Raw genomic sequence first — 21,548 nt, forward strand, 5'->3', positions numbered from 1 at the left:
ACTTGGGGAGGCGGGTGGGGGGGAAGAGGGAACGGGCCGGGCGGAAAGGTGTAATCCGTCGCCATCACCTGAAGTGACGCCGCCGCAGTGATCACTTTCTCTCGGTCGCGGGACGTCCGTTCGTTTGTTCCCGGAGGGAGACGGACGGACGGAGGGAGGGGGTTTTGCCGAAGGCGGCACGCGGCGGGCGAAATAACCTCGAAGGAAGAAAACGACTCGGACGGAATTAGTCGAAAGCTCCCAGATGGCCCCAACTGGATTCGCGAGGGTAGTCGGGATGTGTGACTGGGAACATAAATGTTTGGAGATACCCTCCAGCATAGGTCTTAAATTTCATTCAACGTATTCTACCTATTAAAGGTAGTTTCTGGAAGAGCCGCACGAATATTATCTTCCACCTACCACGAAAATTTCCCCCTATTTTTCCTATACATTATTCTCATCTTCACTTTTTCGTAATTTCCGCCCACCATCATGAAGTCTGAAAAACACGCCCTCCGACCTCCTCTACCTTGCTTGCTTCCGTCACATTATCCCCTAGCCGTCGACATCCCACCCACTGCACCTCAATATTTCCTCCGCCCACTTCTTCTAAATGTTTCGGATTTTACCTTCGTCTCCTCGCTCACCATGCTTAAAACTTCGGGGTTCGTCTTCTCTTCTGCCTAACTCATTTCCCCCGTTCTTCGCCGCTTTAATGGCACAACAAACAAACTACAGCGTCTCGTGCCTGCACTACAAAAATGGTCGTGATAGCACACATGAAGTACTTTGTTGTACCAATTGACCAATTGGTACAGCAAAGTACTTCACTGAGAATTGACCAATTCTCAGTGCTAACCTCTTCACGTGCTGGCTTGAAATAAGGATGAGCTGCCGATATGCCTCCGTTTATGTGTATACAAATTTCCATTTATCGTTTAGAGTCGAGGAGTTATTTTAAAATTTTTGAAATAGAATACGTTTGGGACTGTCGAGCGTATTTTTAGGGATTATCGCCTCCCAAAATTATCACCTCGGGTTCGATTACTTGCGGAAACTTTCCCAGGGCGTCAGTGTTGAGCAAGCACTGCCCAAATGAATGAGGCTAAAGGTCCGCCTTCGCCCCCGGCTGGTGCCAATCCCACGCAAAGACCGAAGCCCGTCAGGGGCTTTGATCTTTGCGTGGGATTCTGACTCTGACGGAGTATATGTGTTCTTCCATTATACCTCGCCGCATTTTGCTCCTTCGAGTTCAGTTATCGTCGTCCATAAAATCTACGCCGTACTTTTAATCTTTACACTCGTATGAGGGTAAAAAGAAACTTAACACTTCCACAATAAGGATTTAATGTTTCACGACCATGGTTATTACATATTTCTATGCTTCTTCTAAAACCATTAGGCGACGCAAATGACAAGTACTTTTGTATTGACGTGCGCGATGCAAGTGGGTAATGAGAGACTCGACGATTTGCCAAAGAAGCCAATTTGTTCCCGTATTGACGTGCGCCATTTATCATCATTGTTTTACAGTCTTATGATGGCGTTGCTGAATCATTTTATTCTTTTTTCCTCTAAGCTGCCGTCTTTATTCTCGCTAGTTCGCTGTTTATTTACACGAAGTTCCTTGCATTTTAGGTGCTTATTCATTATCTTGAGATGTTTTGAAGAACGCGGAAATCTTTCCCGTAGAAATGTGTTTACTTATTTCTCGTCAATGCCCGCGAAAACTGCTCTCACGCCCCGAACGGAATGCATGCGATTAAGAAAGACGAGTGGCAATGATTGAACTCATCAGTGTCGATTTTGATGCGGAGAAAAACAAGCAAAAGCAACTCCGTGGGAAACCGCGAGGGAAAGCGCAAAAACAAAACGGAAAGCTTGAGATTTTTCTTCCGTTTTTATCCACGCAGGACGTTCACGTGGTGCCTGAATTAACCGCCATCCTTTTCTCAAATATCCCAAACATTAGACAACGACATCATGAGCATCAATTTAAAAGCCCATGACATGAATGCCAGCGGGTACTTTTGGGCAAAATCATTATCTTGAGGAAGTATTTTATTTTCTAGTAGGTGTGAATAGTCAGACGCAATGGTTTCTATTGTTTTATTAGCGCTAGGCGTTGCGCCTCAAAGCTCGCTGGATTTCAACTATTTTCCATGTTGTCTAAACAAACTCAACTTTTTGCCGATTTGCTCCTAACTCTGATATTCAGGCCGCCTCATTTGTCAACTAGAAGTTTCCTGCGGCATCATCAAGAGCTGGCAAGGTGAACTTTGTTAGGTTATAATCTAATGTATTTGAGATGGTGAGATGCCCTCGCAAAGTGCTGTGGGTAAACAGGCTCTCACCAGTGGAATATCAGCTCATCGTTCTGAGGTTGTCACAATAGCATTTGGAACCACCGACGATTTCTAACCCTGACACAATCAGTATGAATCCCATCGCATTGCTTTATGGAGGGGCCAAGTTGGAACCCGGACGATGTACCACTGACTCGAAAACAAACTCCAAAACTTCGCGAGACAAAGATCCCTACTGGAGATCTTTGGAGAAGGAAAAAAATCCCTTGGTGTCATCTTCACGGGTGGATGTGGGAAGGATGGCTGCGCGACTGGGAACGTGCCCTTTTTGGCCGATTTCATCTTCATACCTGTCCTCCGGCGTCTTAAACCATGCCACGCCCGCGTCTTCCGGAGAGAGGTTAGTCAACCGGAGGAAAATCGACGAGTCATAGATAGACCCTCAACGCTTACCTGCCCTGTACACCACTCAGCGCTCGTCGTCTGGTCTGTCAGTTTCCGCCCATCAATGAGGCCGGATTGATTTAGGACTTTTTAGAGAATTTGATCAATATGCCTCTTCCCATCTTTGATACCATCGTTGGTAGACTACCATTTAATGGAGGATTTGGAGATGATTATACAACTGTGCATTGCTTTGCCTCGCCTAAGCAAAAACACCCTGACATCCAACACTTCGAGGGAATCGAGATGGTGCGGGGGCTAACGTACTGGCTTCCCACCCTGAGGGCGCGGGTTCAAATCCCGGCGGTGTTGAATATTTTTCAGAGGTATCTCGATCCCTACATGAGGTGCTTTGTGGAGGCCACTTTGAGTGAGTACGCCGTCCGTCGGATGGGACGTTAAACTGCGGACCGCTTGGCGCCTTTCGTAAAGAGTAGGCCGACGCCGGGTTTCTTTCCACCCTTCATCCTTTCCTGTCCATCCCCTATGGCGCAAATGACCTTAGCTGTCGGTCGCGTCCCCTAAAAACTACTACTACTCCAACACTACGATTCGTTCCTCTTCAACTCTTCCCTTCACTCCATCCAACATACCAATCTTTTTCCTTCACCTTCCTCCCCTTTATCACGATCTTCAATGTTCAATTCGCCGATCAAAATACTCTCCTACTACCCAACCTGTCTCCTAAGGACAATGCCCTCTACTACTCTACCATGCCTATAACTTCCTTTTTTGCTTCCCTTTTGTGTATTTCACCTTTTCCATCCTTCCATACACATTTCAAAAGCCTAAAATTTACACCTATCGTCTTGCTTCAACGGCCGTACAAAATCGCGCTTTTCACCGAAGTTTTAAGGAGTCATTCGATGTTTACACAACGACCGTCATCAGTTCTCATCTCCTTGTAAAAGCTTCTCTCCCAAACGAAATTCATCTTCATCTGTCCCCATTAGTTTGATCATCTTAGTCCAAAATACTTGCGAAATAGGTAAAAAAATCTCCACCTAACTTAGTTTATGACGTATTAAAACGTTTTATTTACCCCTCCTCTTTCCTGAAAACTTTATAACTTTTGTTTTATTAATATTGATTCTCTTCCCATACCTATCGCACTGACTTTTCAATGCGCTCGGCAATGCTCGCAACTCCTCGGCTGACAAACTAAAGCTTGACCATCCACAAACCAGACTGATGTGTTTTAATTCTCCAGCGACTTTGATTCCCATCTCCAGTTCTTTCCATCTCGGTTTAACCATTTCCTCCACACATACGTTGGAAAGCACCCAAACCCGACTCTCAATCCGCCGATAACAATTCAGCGCACTGAGACATGTACATGTCGGTTGCAGATAAGTCACCTATTACGAGTACTCCGATCTGCTCATATTTTCTGCAATACATTCATTGATTTTGTTCAATTCGCTCCTTCGGACACCTTCTCGAAATCTATTAAATAGACCAATAAACCCTGATTGTATTCTATGCCACGCTCTATTAATGATCTCATTGCGACCAAGGCATCACGCGTATCGTCACCTTTCCTCAACTCAAACTGATCATACCCAGTGTCATCATTTTCCCAACTCCCCATTCTTTCATTGATAATCCTAAGTCCCACTTTTGTTGAATGTGAAATCAAAATTATTGTTCTTTAGTCCTCACATACTTTCCCAAAGAATTATTTTTACATTCAATTAATTACTTGATAAATATTATATATTTACATTTATTATAAATATCGAAGTATCGAGTTAAAATGGAGTTCTTTCTTTAAAACGGAGGAATCTGATAAATCAATTTCCAATGACTCAAGAGGCCATGCCACTGCCACGAGGCACATGCCACCATTCACCTTTTTAAATTCATGAAAACCCGGATAAAAACATTTTGCAGGCATTTAATTTCTCATTGAAAGAAGCAAGGAGAATTCTAGTTCAAAGTTATGGAAAAAAGAAAGGAGTCCTGATGGCAAAGTTAGGCTTAATTACATCATCTTTGATGCAGCGAAAAACCTAATATACTACCTTGATCAAAAAGTTCCCGGAATAACCACCGTGTGGCGCTCCCATCGTTCCGATTTGAGTTCTGTTTTTTTTGTTAAATTGGTACATCTGTTGTTGATATTCCCTTTAAATCTTAGTGTCATAACTTGGCATTTGCAAAAGTTACGTAGCCAAGAGTACATCTATCTCTGTGTGTGTTGGCGATTTTTTACAATTTCAGAAATGGATTTAAATTTGCAACAACGAACTTGTATTAAATTTTGCGTAAAAAACGGATTTAGTGGCGCACGGACGTTGGAAATGTTGGAAAAGTGTTTCGGCAACGATTCTCTAAAAAAAATGGTCGTTTACCAGTGGCACGAGCGGTTCAGAAGTGGTCGTGAGTCAATCGAAGATGATGAACGCAGTGGCAGACCATCGACATCGAAAGTCGGTGAAAAAATTGATAAAGTAAAAGAAATGTTGGTCAATAACCGCAAATTAACCATCAGAGAAATAGCGGAGGACTTGAACATTGCCTATGGATCCGCCCAAGACATTGTGGTTAATGATTTGGGTTTCCGTCGTGTAGCAGCAAAAGACCTCAATTTCATGCAAAAAAGAGACCGTGTTGACGTCGCAAAAGACATGATTTGCGAGGCTGAACCCGATCCCACATTCATCAAAAGGATCATTACTGGAGACGAGACGTGGGTTTATGAGTACGACACGCAATCCAGACATCAGGCAAGTGAATGGCGTTCACCAAATGAGCCGAGACCAAAAAAACCACGTCGTTTTCAGTCAAAAAAGAAGGCAATGCTGACGGTTTTCATGGATTACAACGGTGTAGTGCATCATGAATTTTTGCCAGAAGGCCAGACAGTAAACAAAGAGTATTATTTGGGCGTTATGAGACGTTTGCGTGAAGCAATTCGCCGAAAGAGACCAGAAATGTGGGCAGAAAACTCGTGGATTTTGCACCATGATAACGCACCGTCGCACAGTGCTATCATTATTCGTAATTTTTTGACGAAAAATGCAACAAATACCATCCAACAGCCACCGAATTCACCTGATTTGGCTCCCTGTGACTTCTTTCTGTTCAATCGAGTTAAAAAACCATTACGGGGAACGCGTTTTAGCAGCCGAGAGGAAGTAATGGAAAAATCGCAGGAAGCACTGATGGACATACCGAAAACCGACCGTAACTTTTGCAAATGTCAAGTTATGACACTAAGATTTAAAGGGAATATCAACAACAGATGTACCAATTTTACAAAAAAAACAGAACTCAAATCGGAACGATGGGAGCGCCACACGGTGGTTATTCCGGGAACTTTTTGATCAAGGTAGTAGATTATTGCATGAAACATTCCCTTCTCCAGGAGGAACCTTGCGAATATTCTAAATGCTATATATGTATATATGTAACGATGGTACAATAAGTAAATAGGAATCGTCGTTAATGTTTCAGTGATGATAAGGTGCAAATCAGAAACCCTCAAGATGTGTCGCAAACTGCCTCGACTAGAAGGGGCCATTACAATTTTAAACTCTCCACACACATATTTATAGTGTTTAGGTACGAATATTCGCCGCAAGAGGACATTAGAACGGAGCGCTGCATCATTCCACAGTGTCCTCTTTATTTACGGTCATTTTTCAAAATTCCATTGTGTCCGATATCATATACGAAGTAGTAAAATGCTGCATGCATATTGTCCTTTTTCCTGGTGACCTGTGCACACACAAAATATCGTCCTCTCTCTGACGACCATTTAATTTTCAATTGATGTAAGAATGGCTGCATGCCTCCATTCTTTTCCATCCAATGTTGATTCTTCGCCTATTTCCTCTGATAGGAATTTTTGTCGGGTACTATAATTACATTTGATGAATATTTTTCGGCTTTTTTAGCCATTTTGCCCGAATTTCATCAGTTAGTGGAAGTTATAATTTATTATGAAATTTTCAACATAATTTTTTAGGAATGATTCACGCATGATGGTGAACTTTGCAATAAAAATAACGGTTGAATTTGGCTTTCATATTTTTGGCAGTGGACTAAGTGTTAATACCATTGACAAAAAATTAATGGAAAAACGCCTCATGTGGTAGAAAAGGAGAGAGGTCTTTGAATTTGTTAGTTACACTTTCACAATTCATCACTGAGAACTGAAAAACATCACAAGCGTCCCTTGGAAGAGATTTACCTTATGTTTTCCCTTCTTCGAAAGCTTATATGGAGCTCAAAATCTTTCCCTCTGGATTCTATAGTTAGCGAGTGCACTCACTACGATTTGCTCTGGCAACCTTCGGAAATGAGAACGTTTTTGTGAGAGCATGATAAATCATCCCGCCGGCAGACAAGGTCGGCGTGGCAACCGTATCTCGGCAGACGACCCAACACGGTGTTACCAAAACGCTTCGCTCGAGTGAGAGGTCCTGGTTCGACCCCAAAAAGGGCTTCATTGCTTTAGTACAGTTAATGTATATATATGCATGTATATTAATTGATAAATGCTAATATTGATCTATGAATATATAAAGGACTGCTATGAGGACACAAGCTGTTCCAGCTAGTGTCCTCAGAAGAGTCTCAGTCGCATTCAAGAGAAAGAATGACAGGCAAAGACATTCTAACTCATGAAATTTTTACATATTTAGATAATCCTCTTTGTAAGTGATGAAATCAGGACCATGAAGTCATCATGTACTTTTACCCATCACCATTCAAATGCAACGTAACACCCTTTGGCTCAAACCTAAGAACAAATTGCCCACCACTGGAAAACGAATTCTGGTATCGGGAATCGAACCCGTGCCTCCCGGGTGGAAGCCGGGTATCCTAACCACTAGATAATGCTTGATCAAGAAATTTCGCTTTAATTAAATTAGTTCACATGAAAATTTGATACTCGATAGGTTTCGGTACAATTCGGTTTATTCCCTGTAATCAGTGGCCTGTGTAATTCCTGTATCCATCGATGCGCTGGTCAGTCGCTGCGCTAATTAGTATCACAACAGGCGCCAACCTTTCTGTAATAGGACGCATCGCCACAGCGTTACCAAGTGTATTCCTATTCATCACATGTGGTCAGCAAGACTTTTCCCTGCTAGTTTACTGTTTGGAAGTGTAATTCATAGTAGATCGACAAATATTGGGTAGTAGCGGTGGAAATATTTTGGGATCCCTGATGATCAAAATGAATAGGACAATAGAAGGGAAGAAGGTAGGCATGACGAGCCGCAAGAATCGAAAGACGCAAGGAACTATGAAGGAATGAGGGAAACGACAGTTATGAAGATTTATTACTCGACGAAAAAAAATAATTCTAAGAAGTAATTTGTATTGAGAAAACGAGAAATCTATATATTATGATGGGCATATCACTCCAAACGATATACTTCTATAACTGTGTTCCAGCACATACGCATCGATGCAACACAATATCGGTATCGATTCTCATAATGATATGATATAAAATACTCAGATATGATCTCTCTCTCTCACATTCAACGCGAATTAATTCTCACGGCTATGTTTCCGTGTAACTCGTCATAATTCTCTCCAAGAACGATTCATCTTTGTCAGTCTCACTGCCCCTCTCCCTCGCACATCTTCAATGGCCCGCAAAATGATGAAGGGCTTGGGATTAAGGACAGATTTGCGCAGGCATGCAAGAGCAGAGGGCGAACTTAATAAGTGGGCAGTCTCAAAGGCTGGAATGGAGGGACTTTCTTAAAATGGCGCAATCCTTCAATGCCAATTCCGAGAATCCGCCCAGGTGCTGCAAAGGGGCCGGAAGGACGAAGGGGAGAGCAAGTGATACGCGGGGGATCGATTTCATTGGAGCAGTTTGGGCGGAGGATGTAGACTCCCGAAGGCCGGCGATTACGCAGTTCACTCCTCTGCGCAAGTCGCGGGAGAATAAACTACCATTTCCCCTTTTCAATTTCTGGCCATGCATTTTTGAAATGACCAAGGCGTCAGTTTCCGGTGAACTACAGGTATGTCTCTTCAAAATTGTGAGAGGATTAGTGCCACCCTTTTTTGCCCTTGGTCAACCAACCTGCTGAGCTAAGGAGGCGGAAAGTAGGAAGGCGATGATCAGCTAAGAAGGTTCGTCTTTTTTCAATTACGAATGCTCATGGCCTTAGCTATGAAACGGAACAAAAGTAATGAAATGTTCAAGAAAAAGGAAGGCTAAGTTAAACATTTGAAGTTGAAACAGATAAACTGGAGCATATTGAGTAGTTCACCCCTTTACGAAGAGCCAAAGAGGGTGGGCAGAGTAGTAGGGGCATTGAAAGAAGAATTGCATTAGGTAATGAAGCGCTCACGAAAGGCGGTATTTGATGGCTAGCACGTTAGTTAAAGGTTTAAAGAAAAGACTAGTGAAGACTTTGATGTGGAGCGTGGCTTGGAAACGTAGTCGGTGAGCCAAGAGGATTAGCGTAGATTCGGAGGCTTTTGGCAGGTGGGAGTGGAAGGGAATGCAAAGAGCAAAATGAACGGAAACGAGAACTGAAGATGGATGGATCAAGCGTGGCGGCGGAAGGTGGATGGCCAATGGGAGAAAGCCGAAGAGGAAAGGACAAGTTGATGCGGGAGATATTGATACCGGCAATGGGATGCTGAGAGCGGCGACAGAGGGGAGAAACTGGAGAAAGCCGTGCAGAGGGAGGGAAAGAATACACATTTTGCGTGGAATTAAGGAAATTAGAAATGATGCAGAGTTAATGAATGAGTTATTGTAACGTGAAGTGAGGGGTTCGAGGATATTCTGCGTGGTGTTAGTGGCAGGAGCACAGGGGTCAAGGTCCGTTAAAAACCCGAGCCAATCCGGGACAATGCTGGCCATTATTACGCCATTTTCCCCTCATTTATTAAATCCATCGGTTAATTACGCTATTTTTTCTCCGCAACAATGAGGATATACTATTGAGGTGTAGGCCCTTGGTAAACCTGTGATTTCCTAAATGCCCACATATTTCCCGCTAATCTTATTGTATCAAATTAATGATACCCTCCCTCTCCATAGCTGTAATGTCCGTCGTAAGTCCTTTGAATTCAATACGGAGTCCGTATTGTTTATTCGTGTGAACACTTGTACACGTCTCATTTGAAATGTCACCCTTTCTCCTCTCAGGACGACACCCTTCGCCAATCCATCCGGAAGTGCAGTGATGGCGCTTCAGCGTGCATCCGACGAGCAGATGCGGTTCATCATCAAGGAGATCCGCGAGGCGCCCAACTCCTGTGACGAGGACCTGGCGTTCATCAGGAGCTGGCTCAACCTGCAGCCGCACCTCCCGAAAATTCAAGGTAACTGCCCCACGAGAGAGACTGAGTGACCACCGAGGGGGAATAAGGTGGGAGTCGAAGGGGCGCTGCCCTCCGCGCTCGTGTTTTGGGCCAAGTACACCGAGGAAGTGACCGGTACAACGGAGAACATACGCGCTTAGTCTGCCTCAGAGTCGAACCGTGTGCAGTGGATTTATCATATTTGGCTGCGTTGCCATGGTGGGACACGCGACTCAATTAGAGTCACCTGAATAATTACCTGCGGAGTTTATTCACCTAACAGCTGAATTGCTCATGCACAATGGAAAGTATTGCGATTGCAATATCCTGAGGCGAAATGATCTTTGGATTCCTCCAGCGGATGTAGCTCGGATATAGTGATGCTTGAGGCATGAGACAAACTAAGTTTATAACGAAGAAATAACATTTTTTTCTGCCGATCAGTAGAATCATGACTTTGCTGTCAAACTGAAGCTAAATAATTAACTCGATGTCTCAATTTAAGTTTGAGTGCGAGAGTTGATCTATGAATTTCGTGATTGGGAAACAAATTTAATTGTCGTAGACCACGAAGCTGATGCCATATTTTTGCGTAGATATTAGGATTTTCCACAAGCATGGCATACTCTTGGTCATTTCTGTAGAGTAAAAGTTCACCCTTGGTCTTCCTCTGTAATTTAACCCCGATACTACATGTCCTTCATTCGTGGTCTTCGGTGAGCAGTCGTGCCTCAGCATTTATCCATTTAGTTTTCCACTTCATCTTGCGAGGGCGCTCCTTGAAGCTCCTCGCTTCACCCGCTCCTCGAAGTGCTACTTTTCATTTGTCACTTCATCTATCTCCCCATTTTATTTTAATCCAATATCACCTCCTGTGCCAATTGCCTTCGATCACTTACTCTCTGCCCCCGCTATCGTCCACGTCCCACATAAGTAGACCCCAGGTACGTTTTCATAAATCGTTTCCTCCTGTCCATGCCAGTACTATTTGCCGTTAGAAGTTGCTTCCTCGATAGATGGCCTTCTGCTAGACATTTCAATTAAGGCAGTGCCCATGATTTTGCATTACCTTGATCTTAGACAGATGGTTTAGCCTCTTGCTTCTTTCATCAATGGTGACCTCGAGGCCTACATAGCAAGACTCTTCCGCTTGTTCCATCGTGTCTTCCTTAGTTTTGCTTGGAGTTGTTCTTCTCTACTTCGATTGCACACATTAGCTTCGTTTTAATATTTAATTATACAAGTTTTACTCCAGAATCTTATCTTACGCCCTGGCGCTAAGGGTGATAAGATAAGATTCTGGGGTTAAGGCGGAATGCGGGCATGGCATGCGACATACGGAGCCACAGAGCGGCATTCGCCTAAATGGATGATCTCATTTTCAAATAAATTAACATTCTATGCGCCTGTGTCACAGCAAATATCCCCCATAAATATCCAAATGCGTCAAGTGAACGGATGAATCATATAGTAATTAGCACAACATTCATTTTTTACATCTAGAAACGTGTGGGGCCATTAATAATGAACTCAAGGTCTAAGCCTTGAAAATTGAAATTCAATCCTGTCATTTAGTTAAAGGAATCAGTAGAGAGGACACGTTCCCTTTCCTCTCTCGTGGCTCATGCAAACAAAAATTATGGTCTCAAATCTCCAAATTAGAGCAAAAGACAAGTCCTTCGAACATAAACAACTAATTTTGCCCATCCTGAGTATTCCAAGGGAAATAGTTAGAAAGTAGCCTAAATCACCGAAGTGGCCAAAGATTAAAGAGAGATGGAGAGAATAATGAACAATTTGGGGTTGATGATATTGCAATTACAATCAATTTGATGTCTTGCACGAAAACTCGTTAGGACCAATAAGCAACTTACATCACGTGATTTCGAGGAGTACTTTTCCTGTTTCTGAGCAGGTTTAAATTACGTTGATTGCAAATGTGAATGCCATTTACATCAATGCCACAAATGTAAATATAATACATGAAAGCACCTCTATTTTTCACCCATTTTACGCAATTAGTAATTGGTACGCAGAAAATTTCAATGAAATAGAATAATTGTCTAGTATTACGTCAAATTATCAAAATGAATGATGTACGTGAACAACTGTTGAAAAGGATTAAAACTTTGTAAAGATCCACAAAAAAGATTTAATCCTTTTTAACATGCAGGAACTCCACTAAATAATACCTTTCGACGTTTGTCGTGTTTTCTATGCACAAATTTAGAGTCGAGACTGCTACTGATGGGAAAACAGTCTTTCATGGATGAAACAGTCATTCTTTGAAGTCAGTCGATATTGTTACCAAATGCTCGAATATCAAGCCATGAGTCGGAGCAGCCGTAAACAAAAGGCGTACCACAATGAAACAAATTAACCATGCATTGGCGCAGCACCCAGAATATTCCATTTTTTCCATTAACGCACTCTTAATAATGATCGATGCGCATATAGTATTCGGGGATCGAAGTTGAAGATGCATGAAATTTAATGGAAGCTTTCACTAATCGTAGATTCGGGAAAAAAATCAGTTCATAATTCCACAGCAATCACGTCGTACGCACTTTGGTTTCTCAGGTATTTTTCATAACTTTATGAGTACACCTTGAAGTTAGGCAACATAAATATACGCATTTACTGAAAAAGAATTTGTTTTACTTGAGCATCGCGAGATTAGAACGAGGGAAACAGATATTCATGATTAATTACGTGATTTAAGGATCCCCGAAATCTAAAAGTGCGAGTTGTAATCGATACTACCTGGATATTGTCACTGAATAAAATGAAAACATTTTGTTTAAACTTATTTAATTGCTCTAAATGAAATTTTTAAGTATGAAGAAACACATTTCACAGTATCACCATTAAACCTGCTAGAATTACTCTGGAGGTGCATTCTTTCTGTTAAATGCGGAAATCATATACTCCCGATGGAATGTTTTTCGAGTGGACATCTCGAGACATCGCGGGTCACGCTGTCACGTGCTCGGTAGACCGCATCTGGTCCGTAGTCCGTGGTCTTCCCACTTGCGGCTTGGAGACCAAGCAGGAATGCGCTCCGGGAGGAAAAATGGATTTTGGAAGATCGCAGCGGGTCATCGGCTGTTGCAATAGTTTCCGATGGTTAGGACCAGAATTTTGAATTGGAGGGGAGACGGGAGGCGAAATTCCCAGGTCCATCGGTCCTCACACGCCTCTGAGGACGGACCTAGCGGCATACGATCAAGGGAGGCTCTTCGATCCGATGCCATCAGCAACGGTCAGTGCCGGATTTAACCATCACGAATGATGGGAAAAAGCTGGTAATCGGTTGATGGCAAAATGCACCTTTTCATACATATATGCTTCAAGTCGACAATCTCTAGTTGCTGGAGATTACTACTTGCAATCAATGGTTAATTAATTGTGATTAATCATCAAACTATTTGAGAACAAGAGGAGTTTCTTGAAGCTTGGCCGTGAAGTCTCGATCTCGCATCGCAGAATAAAAGTTTTTGCGCATCCCTGTTGAATGCAATTTGCGGAGTAAAATTAGAATTCATACCAAACCCCACCAGAGAGATTGAATCTTGAACATCCTTCCTGCGATAGTGAACTATTTTCGCGACATTAGGATTCCCAGCATCCGCACCCTAATCCTCTCTATCTCCCTCATCACTTCATTCCTGCGACACGCAGTACCTCCCCATGATCCTAATGGGCCTAAAGGAAGTCAATATCAGTGTTATTTTCTGCGAAGACAACCTTAATGGGTGCCGAGGAATAACTTCCGTTGAATAGGGGTAAAGAGCACATGAAAGAAGGATGATAGGCAGTTTGTTTTTCGTCGTTTGCTGTACGCTCGGATTCCCAGGATTTTTTTATTCTTCATCCTGATTCGGGCGATTGAATATAGTATTTCGTAACAAAGAAAATAATGAGCAACGATACTCCCGCATAGAAAGTCTAGATGGAGGCAGAAGACTGCGGGTGCTTCGGCACCCTACAGGGAACCCGGTGACGGCGGGTGATAGCGCAGATGATGGCGGTGGGGTGTTTGGGCGTTATTCCTCATCGTTCGAATGCACCTGTGTACATCCATTCCGCGCGTGATCGAAAGCAACCGAGAGTAAGAACTCCTCATCCGGGGGGATTCCCCGGAGCTACCCTTCGGTGCCTCGGAGCGGTCACTTCCCCGGTGCTTTCTCCTGTCGCGGGAGTCGATTGGCGGTCGGGAGCACCCGCCGGGCGCCCCTGGAGGCGGAAGGGGGGGCTGCGACAGGCCATGCGCTCCACAAAACGGATCGCGTGAAATAAGAATAAATGGGCCTGTTGATGCATCAAGTAAATTGTTACTCGGCGGAAGTGGACGTTTGGTTGACCGTTTCGTCCGGTTCCAACCTCGCTCCCGAGAGCAATAAAAAAAATAACATCAGTAAACGAAGATTCCCTGGCGATGCGAACTGGAGACAAATGAAATGAGAACAGTCTCTCGAAAACGGACGAGCATATCGCCCCTGGAACAATGGATCGGTTCTTTTAACAAACATAAAATCTGGGACGAGTGGTGCTAACTCCTTACGGCTAAAGGAGATTCCCTTTAATTTGTCATTAACAAACCTAGATCAGACCCGGAAAAGTGACTGTTTCGCCGAAGGTCTCCCGAGAGCATTGCGACTTAATCGGAATGCGCTCGCGACGAAAGCGTTTCACGGGCAGTCCTTGATCTTAAAGAAACCCGGGGAAAATCAAATCTCTTCCGCGAGCCCACCCTCCCCGTTCATATAGTATCGCTCGCAAGACTACCACTCTCGCCCACGCCCCAGCGGAGACAGACGCCCTCTCCCTCCCACAGTCATTGCAGTTAGGCCATCGAGAGACGACCTCATGCGGACGGTGCGGTCGAGTCCCGGTGTTCCACCGTAATTTTAGCGAAAACACAACCTAGTTCGTCTCGCCATGTTTTTCACAACCGTTTCCAACGCACCCCCGAGTGATCGGGTAGGTCTCCTTCACCCATGTCATTCTGCGGGCGACCACGGGGGTGTGTGGCAGGTACCCCAACACCACACGCCCTGTTAATCACTCAAAAATAACTTATGTGCATTGGATGTCTCACGTCATATTTTCAGGTTTAACTTGTGGAAATCAGTTATCACTGAAGTAAATATACCAATGCATCTTTCCACTCAATTTTTAATCGGTTCAACTATTTTCGACGCATCGGTGTCATCCTCAGTTACGAGGATGACACCGATGCGTCGAAACTAGCTGTACCGATTAAAAATTGAGTGGAAAGATGCATTGGTATATTTACTCCAGCGAGGATGTCCTACGGACTAGCTGCGAACCTGACTTCAATCGCCACGCCAAACCCTTTAATTTCCAGTTCAAGCCCTTCCCATGCCACCCAAAACAGCTCACTAACATTTATGTGCAAAACCACGGGCGATAGCGGACACTCTCCTGCCCTTTCCGGCTGCACAAACCGCATTGCCTCCCGAACAGTCAGCCACCTGTGCCGTTTGGTTCACGTACCGGTTTCGAATAAGCCGCCCATCCCTCCTACCTACTCCAATATTCCGCAATACTTCCATCAACTCTTTTAATTAATTCACTCTGCCGAACGCCCTCCCAAAATCCACAAAGGTCATCCCCATTAAATTGACGTTTCGGAAAAGAAAATGCAGCCCCGTCCCACCGCGGGTGGGAGTCTAGCCACATTCATGTAGACCTTCCGTGCCGTGCATCGGCCTTCGAAATCTTCCCAACGGAGTCCGTGAAGTAATGACTCTTTACGATGCCTTTCAATGTCAGGTGAGAGTGAGCATGACGTCATCCCCTCCTTTCCCCCTCTCGCCCCTCAGCAGATCCTTTCAACCCTCCCGCCCTTCCCCGAAGCCCACGCGAGCCTCTTCGCTCCCACGTCATCTCCTCTGCTCTTGCCCGCCGTCCTCCCGCTCCGTATGAGAGAGAGAGGAGACCCTTTTGTCAGGGTTCAAAACTTCAAACGGAATTTGGGCCACCTATTGTTATCCGAGACTTTTAATCGCAGTCTCTCTCATCGTGGGCAATCGTCGAATCCTTCCGCCTGGTCGCTTTGCAATCGCCTGTCGGATTTAAAACCGCCGACGACCAACCAACCTCTTGTTGCCCCGGGACGGGTTATTTCAAAATTTTTAGCGGGCCGAATCAAGACTGCAGCAATACTTTCCTCCAAGTATAATTCATGTCGAGCATTTATAAAAATTATAATCAAAATATCGTGCGAGTTTCCAGTTAACTTTACCTCTGGCCACGAGTAAGACCTCACGAAAGCTACCATTTAGAATTTCCGCAAATATACGATTTTGTGAAGCCATTGCTCAAAACAGTTAAGTTTATCCGTGTGCTCTAGAAATTTCATCTCTCGCCAAATTCATAATATTTGTTTGGCCCTCGACAGCAGGGCCGAACGCATTCCTCAACGGCGAGCTTCCTAAATTCCTAAGATGCAGGAAATATGAAATGCGACTATAAATGCACGCGTCAGCATAAATATACCCCGGCTGAAACCAGAATTATTCGTTGAAATATATTTCCATTGGATGCTTTCTCATTTTATTCATGACTACCAATTGATATGCCGCTCTTAGTCCTCGAATAGTAGTTCAAAGGAATGCGAAGAGTCTCCTTTTTTGGAGAATATATTATCATTATGCCTTCCGGAAGCTATGGAGGAAGAGGAGGGGTTAAGGGAGGGTGGAAAGAATGGACGAGGAATGAGTGGATCCACAATTGCGGAGCGCGGATCTCATTAATCAGACTTTTTATCACAATCATTCTTCCATCCTTTCTAAACCCGTAACTTAATCCCAATTCTAGTCCATGAATAACATCAATTAAGGCCTGCAAATTTTAACTGACTTACCCTTGACCTAAGAATGATAATCATGAAATTATAACCTACGTAAATATTTAGTCATTACTTTGGGAATGTTTGCAAGCAATTCGTTCCATTCTCATATGTTGCTATGCAATCATTGTCAAATTAGAAAAAATATCTTATCATAATCTGATGTTGATTTTTCATTTCACTGAAACCTTTTTCATTGAATCCCACACCTTTTGAAAATGAATTTCAATGAACACGTTAAATTTTCCGAATATGAGGTATGCAATTCAATTTTTATTTTTTTATTGTTTATGTGTATAGGAGTATTATATTCCTCGCTTTACACAGCGACATGTCAAAATCTCTTGGGGTTTCAATCAGAAGTATGAATTTTGTGCAACAATATCAAATAGGAAATCGTATCGAAAAGTTTCATTTACAAGACGTTTTTGACATAACATTATGAAATAACATTTTGGTAGACCAACAATCGTCAGTTTTATAAAATTTATTCAATAAATATTATACATAGTATTATGGTCTAGTATATAATATAAAGTATGTACACACACTATATTAAATAATAGCGATACGTATTATCTTCTGAATTCATGAAATGGATTAAAAATTAGTTGATTCCCCCAAATTATTATGCGATATTGAATAAGTATCGTCAGTGGCAAACAATCCTAGGTTTTATTATGTAAAACCTATTCGTATATCCATGGAATTCAACCCGAAGTCGTAAGTCAAGAGTACGAGTAATATGACACCATTATGTTACATGCATAATAGGACATTATACCTCGTATAAATGTATCGAGATTTGATTGCAGATTTCTACTAAGCGAAAACAGTTTCCCCTTCTCAAATAAAAAAATGAGCATCGATGATTTTGCCAATTCATTGCCTTGGAAATTTTTAGCATGTTGCTCTCATTCGCCCTCACATTCACCACACTGACGGCCCCATTTCACTGCGCTAAAGTGAGCGGCAATCCCATCTCCGTTTATTACAGCGCCAAGGCTGCAAAAAATATCATCCTGCGGGACTATTCAAACTGCCATCTGGCGACTTTATCGGCGAAGCGGCAAAACATTCGCGGATTAGCGCAGAATGCGCAGAGTCACTCAAAGTAATGGTGAAGATATCACCTGTGTCTTTCTTCAAGCGTGCAAAGCACCGCTGGGTGAATTAAGGCATTGTTTTGTGAATTTTCATCCCATGCTCTAAAATAACCTAGTCGCTCACCTAGGCTCCCGAGCACTCTAGACGCAGCAGCTATGTTGCATTCTTTCTGCTTCAATCCTGTCCGTGACGCACCCCCTGAATTCACATTCCACGTGACCACAGTAATCAGCTCAGAATCACAACAAAAATGTTGATAGAAATATTGGAAGGTCGAGGAGAGTAATCTCGAAATAATTTGAGACAGCCATTGTGAAAGTTCACCAAAGACTGAGGAATCTCACTGGCAAACCTATTTTCTTTTTAATGCTATATTTTTTCTCTTTTCATATATGGAACGTTGTAAGAATTTATTCATTAGATTTATGCAAACGAACAGGCTAAGATTTTTCTCACTATTATCGTTCATTTACCTTTCAGCCAGATACGGTGATTTTGAACAAAGTTGATAAACGCATGCGCATATGGTCATAAATTTAAATGATCCGTAGCCGAAAATATTCAGAATGATACCTTATTAAAAAAAAAAGACTGCTTCCTATTTCAAGCAACTTCTTGGAGGGAAAATCGACAGGAGTGTAACCCTTAACTACATCAAAATGTACGATTGAATTGACAAAACGGTATGACGCGCCAAAGAGGCTGCAATTGAGTGGAATACCATGAAATATAAGAAGTCTTTTTGCAAAACAATATAACATTTAGTGAGAGAACACGGCCTATTTCGACGAATGTATTTAACATTTGGATGACTCGATGATGGCGATATTCGCGAAACCAGACGTGTTCCGAAATCAGATTTTAGTGCGGAAAATGTATTGTTTTAAAAAATACCCATGTCTATGCCTTATATGCAATATTTACGGGTACAACTCAATCTTCACACCATCAATCCAGCGAACAAGGAAAACGATATACTCACAAAGAATGATACTCTGTGAGTAAAAAGGACCATTTTAGAACAGTGGGCACCAGGCAAAGGACTCCCACATTTTTCGTGCATTAAGGATTTCACGAATATACTCTACGCTTTCAGGCTTCACTTCGAAAAAGTATTTGATATCCATATTAAAAGATTTTGAACTATTAAAGTAGAAAATCTTTTAATAAAGATAAGAAGGATTTCGATTATTCGGAATGTAGTCTAATACGGGTCACGAGGATATCGAGGAACTCCAGTGTTCTGCATGACGCCTTCTTTATTTAAACCCGGCGACGGAAATTTCTCAACCACGAATGGCTTTCTTGCACCTTCGGTGCCCCACGGCCATAAAAGGACAAATGTTTCCACGCGAAGGCTGTTAACTGTGACAACTTACTCTTATCCATTTCCACCCCTCATCCTTTCCGTTCTTTCTAATTCCTTTTCTCATCGATGGATGTGCATTCCTACATATTTATCTTATTTGAACCTTAGTCCTTATCTTTCAGTTTCTCTTCCAATTTTCTTCCAACTTTCGAGTCCAACTTGAGTTACCATCTCTTGCAAACTCTAATGTACATCGTTCCACGCACGGTTTCCCCTCTTCTGTTTCCTTCCTCATTTGCAACTTCATTATTGATTTTGATTATTATGAGTCCCCCCCAGCATTATTTTCTGTAAATTTCCAGCCTTCAATTTATCACTTTCACGTTTATTTCCGTATTTTGTGTCCTTGACGTGCCACAATCCATACCAGAGTTTTCGCGTCGTGCTTTCGTTTTATCAAATCCAAATCCATTTAGCAGAGTATTAGCTTTTTCATCATAAATGCTTACATTGAGAATGGAGATGAAAATGGCCGTCGAAAAGAATATTTGACAGCACCAAAAAGTGGCCAACGAAGCGGGGATGCAGAGCACTCACGCGACAGCTTTCCACGGCGCCGAGCAATCGCTTCGCCCACGACAGCATTCTATTCCTTGGCTGCGTCGCGGTTGTAGTCTTATAGCATTCGAGGCAGGAGTCGTCATTGTGAAACGCTCATCCGGATTGACACAAAAATTTAGTTCCTTCCTTAAAGTCTCGCGCAACTCTCAAAATCGCGGAAAAGATATTCTAAATATACCGATGCCAATTCTTCCGATCTTTCCCGTGCTTCGCATCCGGCGTAAAAGAGAAAAATCCGCGAGAGAAATGGCTTCAAAGTTATACTCCATAGAAGTCGAAGAATAAATCACCATGAAATCTCATGTGTGTTGCAATTTTTACTCGCAGCTAAATACTCGTTATTCAGGAAGCCAATTTTAAAAGCGTATTTTAAAAACATAAAATATGTGCAATGTTCCATATAAATATTTTCACTCAAGCGTGAAAAATATTCCCTTAGAAGCAAATAAACCTGAAAATATGCCCCTATCCCACATTCTCCTGGAATTGCAATTTACCAAATTCGGATGGAATGAGTGGCTTTAACTAGAATGAAAGAAAAAGGAAAAGAAACTTCCAGGAGAAAATATGAGAGGATTGAAATGACTCTCACCGCGGAGTCTGAAATAAGCAATAAAGGCAATCAGAAAACGTGGATTCAATCACTGTGAATATAAAATCTTTCTCCTCCTATTAATAAAAGCTACGCGGAGGAAAGATGACCCGCCCAGTGGTTTACGTGTTATTCAACCCTATACAGTGAACCATTGACCTCCTCTTGCTGTGCCAAGCGGACCGAGACATTTAACAACTGCGAAAGGATTATTTATACTAATTGTTCGGTGAGAATTGGATGATCTTAAAATTTCAGAAAGGCAAAGCAAAAATATATCGCAAAAATATTATCAGTTTTACAGGGGCATCAAACACTAGAAGAAGTGGACATTTTAAATCATTATTTGGTAGGCGTAATCAGCAAGGATGGGAAAAAGCAAGAAGGAAATAATAAGTGGAACTGCCCAGGTGTAGGTGGCATAGTACTAAGAGAGGAGGGCCAGTCCACAGGCAGGCGGAAAATAAAGACTTGGAAGTGTGGAAGCACTTAAATTAAAACATACTACCTTGATCAAAAAGTTCCCGGAATAACCACCGTGTGGCGCTCCCATCGTTCCGATTTGAGTTCTGTTTTTTTTGTTAAATTGGTACATCTGTTGTTGATATTCCCTTTAAATCTTAGTGTCATAACTTGACATTTGCAAAAGTTACGTAGCCAAGAGTACATCTATCTCTGTGTGTGTTGGCGATTTTTTACAATTTCAGAAATGGATTTAAATTTGCAACAACGAACTTGTATTAAATTTTGCGTAAAAAACGGATTTAGTGGCGCACGGACGTTGGAAATGTTGGAAAAGTGTTTCGGCAACGATTCTCTAAAAAAAAACGGTCGTTTACCAGTGGCACGAGCGGTTCAGAAGTGGTCGTGAGTCAATCGAAGATGATGAACGCAGTGGCAGACCATCGACATCGAAAGTCGGTGAAAAAATTGATAAAGTAAAAGAAATGTTGGTCAATAACCGCAAATTAACCATCAGAGAAATAGCGGAGGACTTGAACATTGCCTATGGATCCG

The 21,548-nt window shown here is 42.6% G+C and overlaps 1 protein-coding gene across 1 annotated transcript in view; it reads left to right on the plus strand.

Moving 5' to 3' along the window:
* The window catches only part of LOC139689920 (clavesin-2-like), a 109,285-nt gene that overhangs the window by 58,545 nt on the left and 29,192 nt on the right, over positions 1-21,548 (plus strand). The window contains exon 2 of the mRNA XM_071587047.1: positions 9,871-10,046. Coding sequence (XP_071443148.1) covers positions 9,908-10,046 — 139 coding nt within the window. The 5' untranslated portion in view covers positions 9,871-9,907. The remainder of the gene's footprint in view (positions 1-9,870; positions 10,047-21,548) is intronic.

The sequence above is a fragment of the Hetaerina americana genome, unplaced genomic scaffold, assembly GCF_022747635.1.
Source record: "Hetaerina americana unplaced genomic scaffold, ioHetAmer1.1.p SCAF_29, whole genome shotgun sequence".
Lineage (NCBI taxonomy): Eukaryota > Metazoa > Arthropoda > Insecta > Odonata > Calopterygidae > Hetaerina > Hetaerina americana.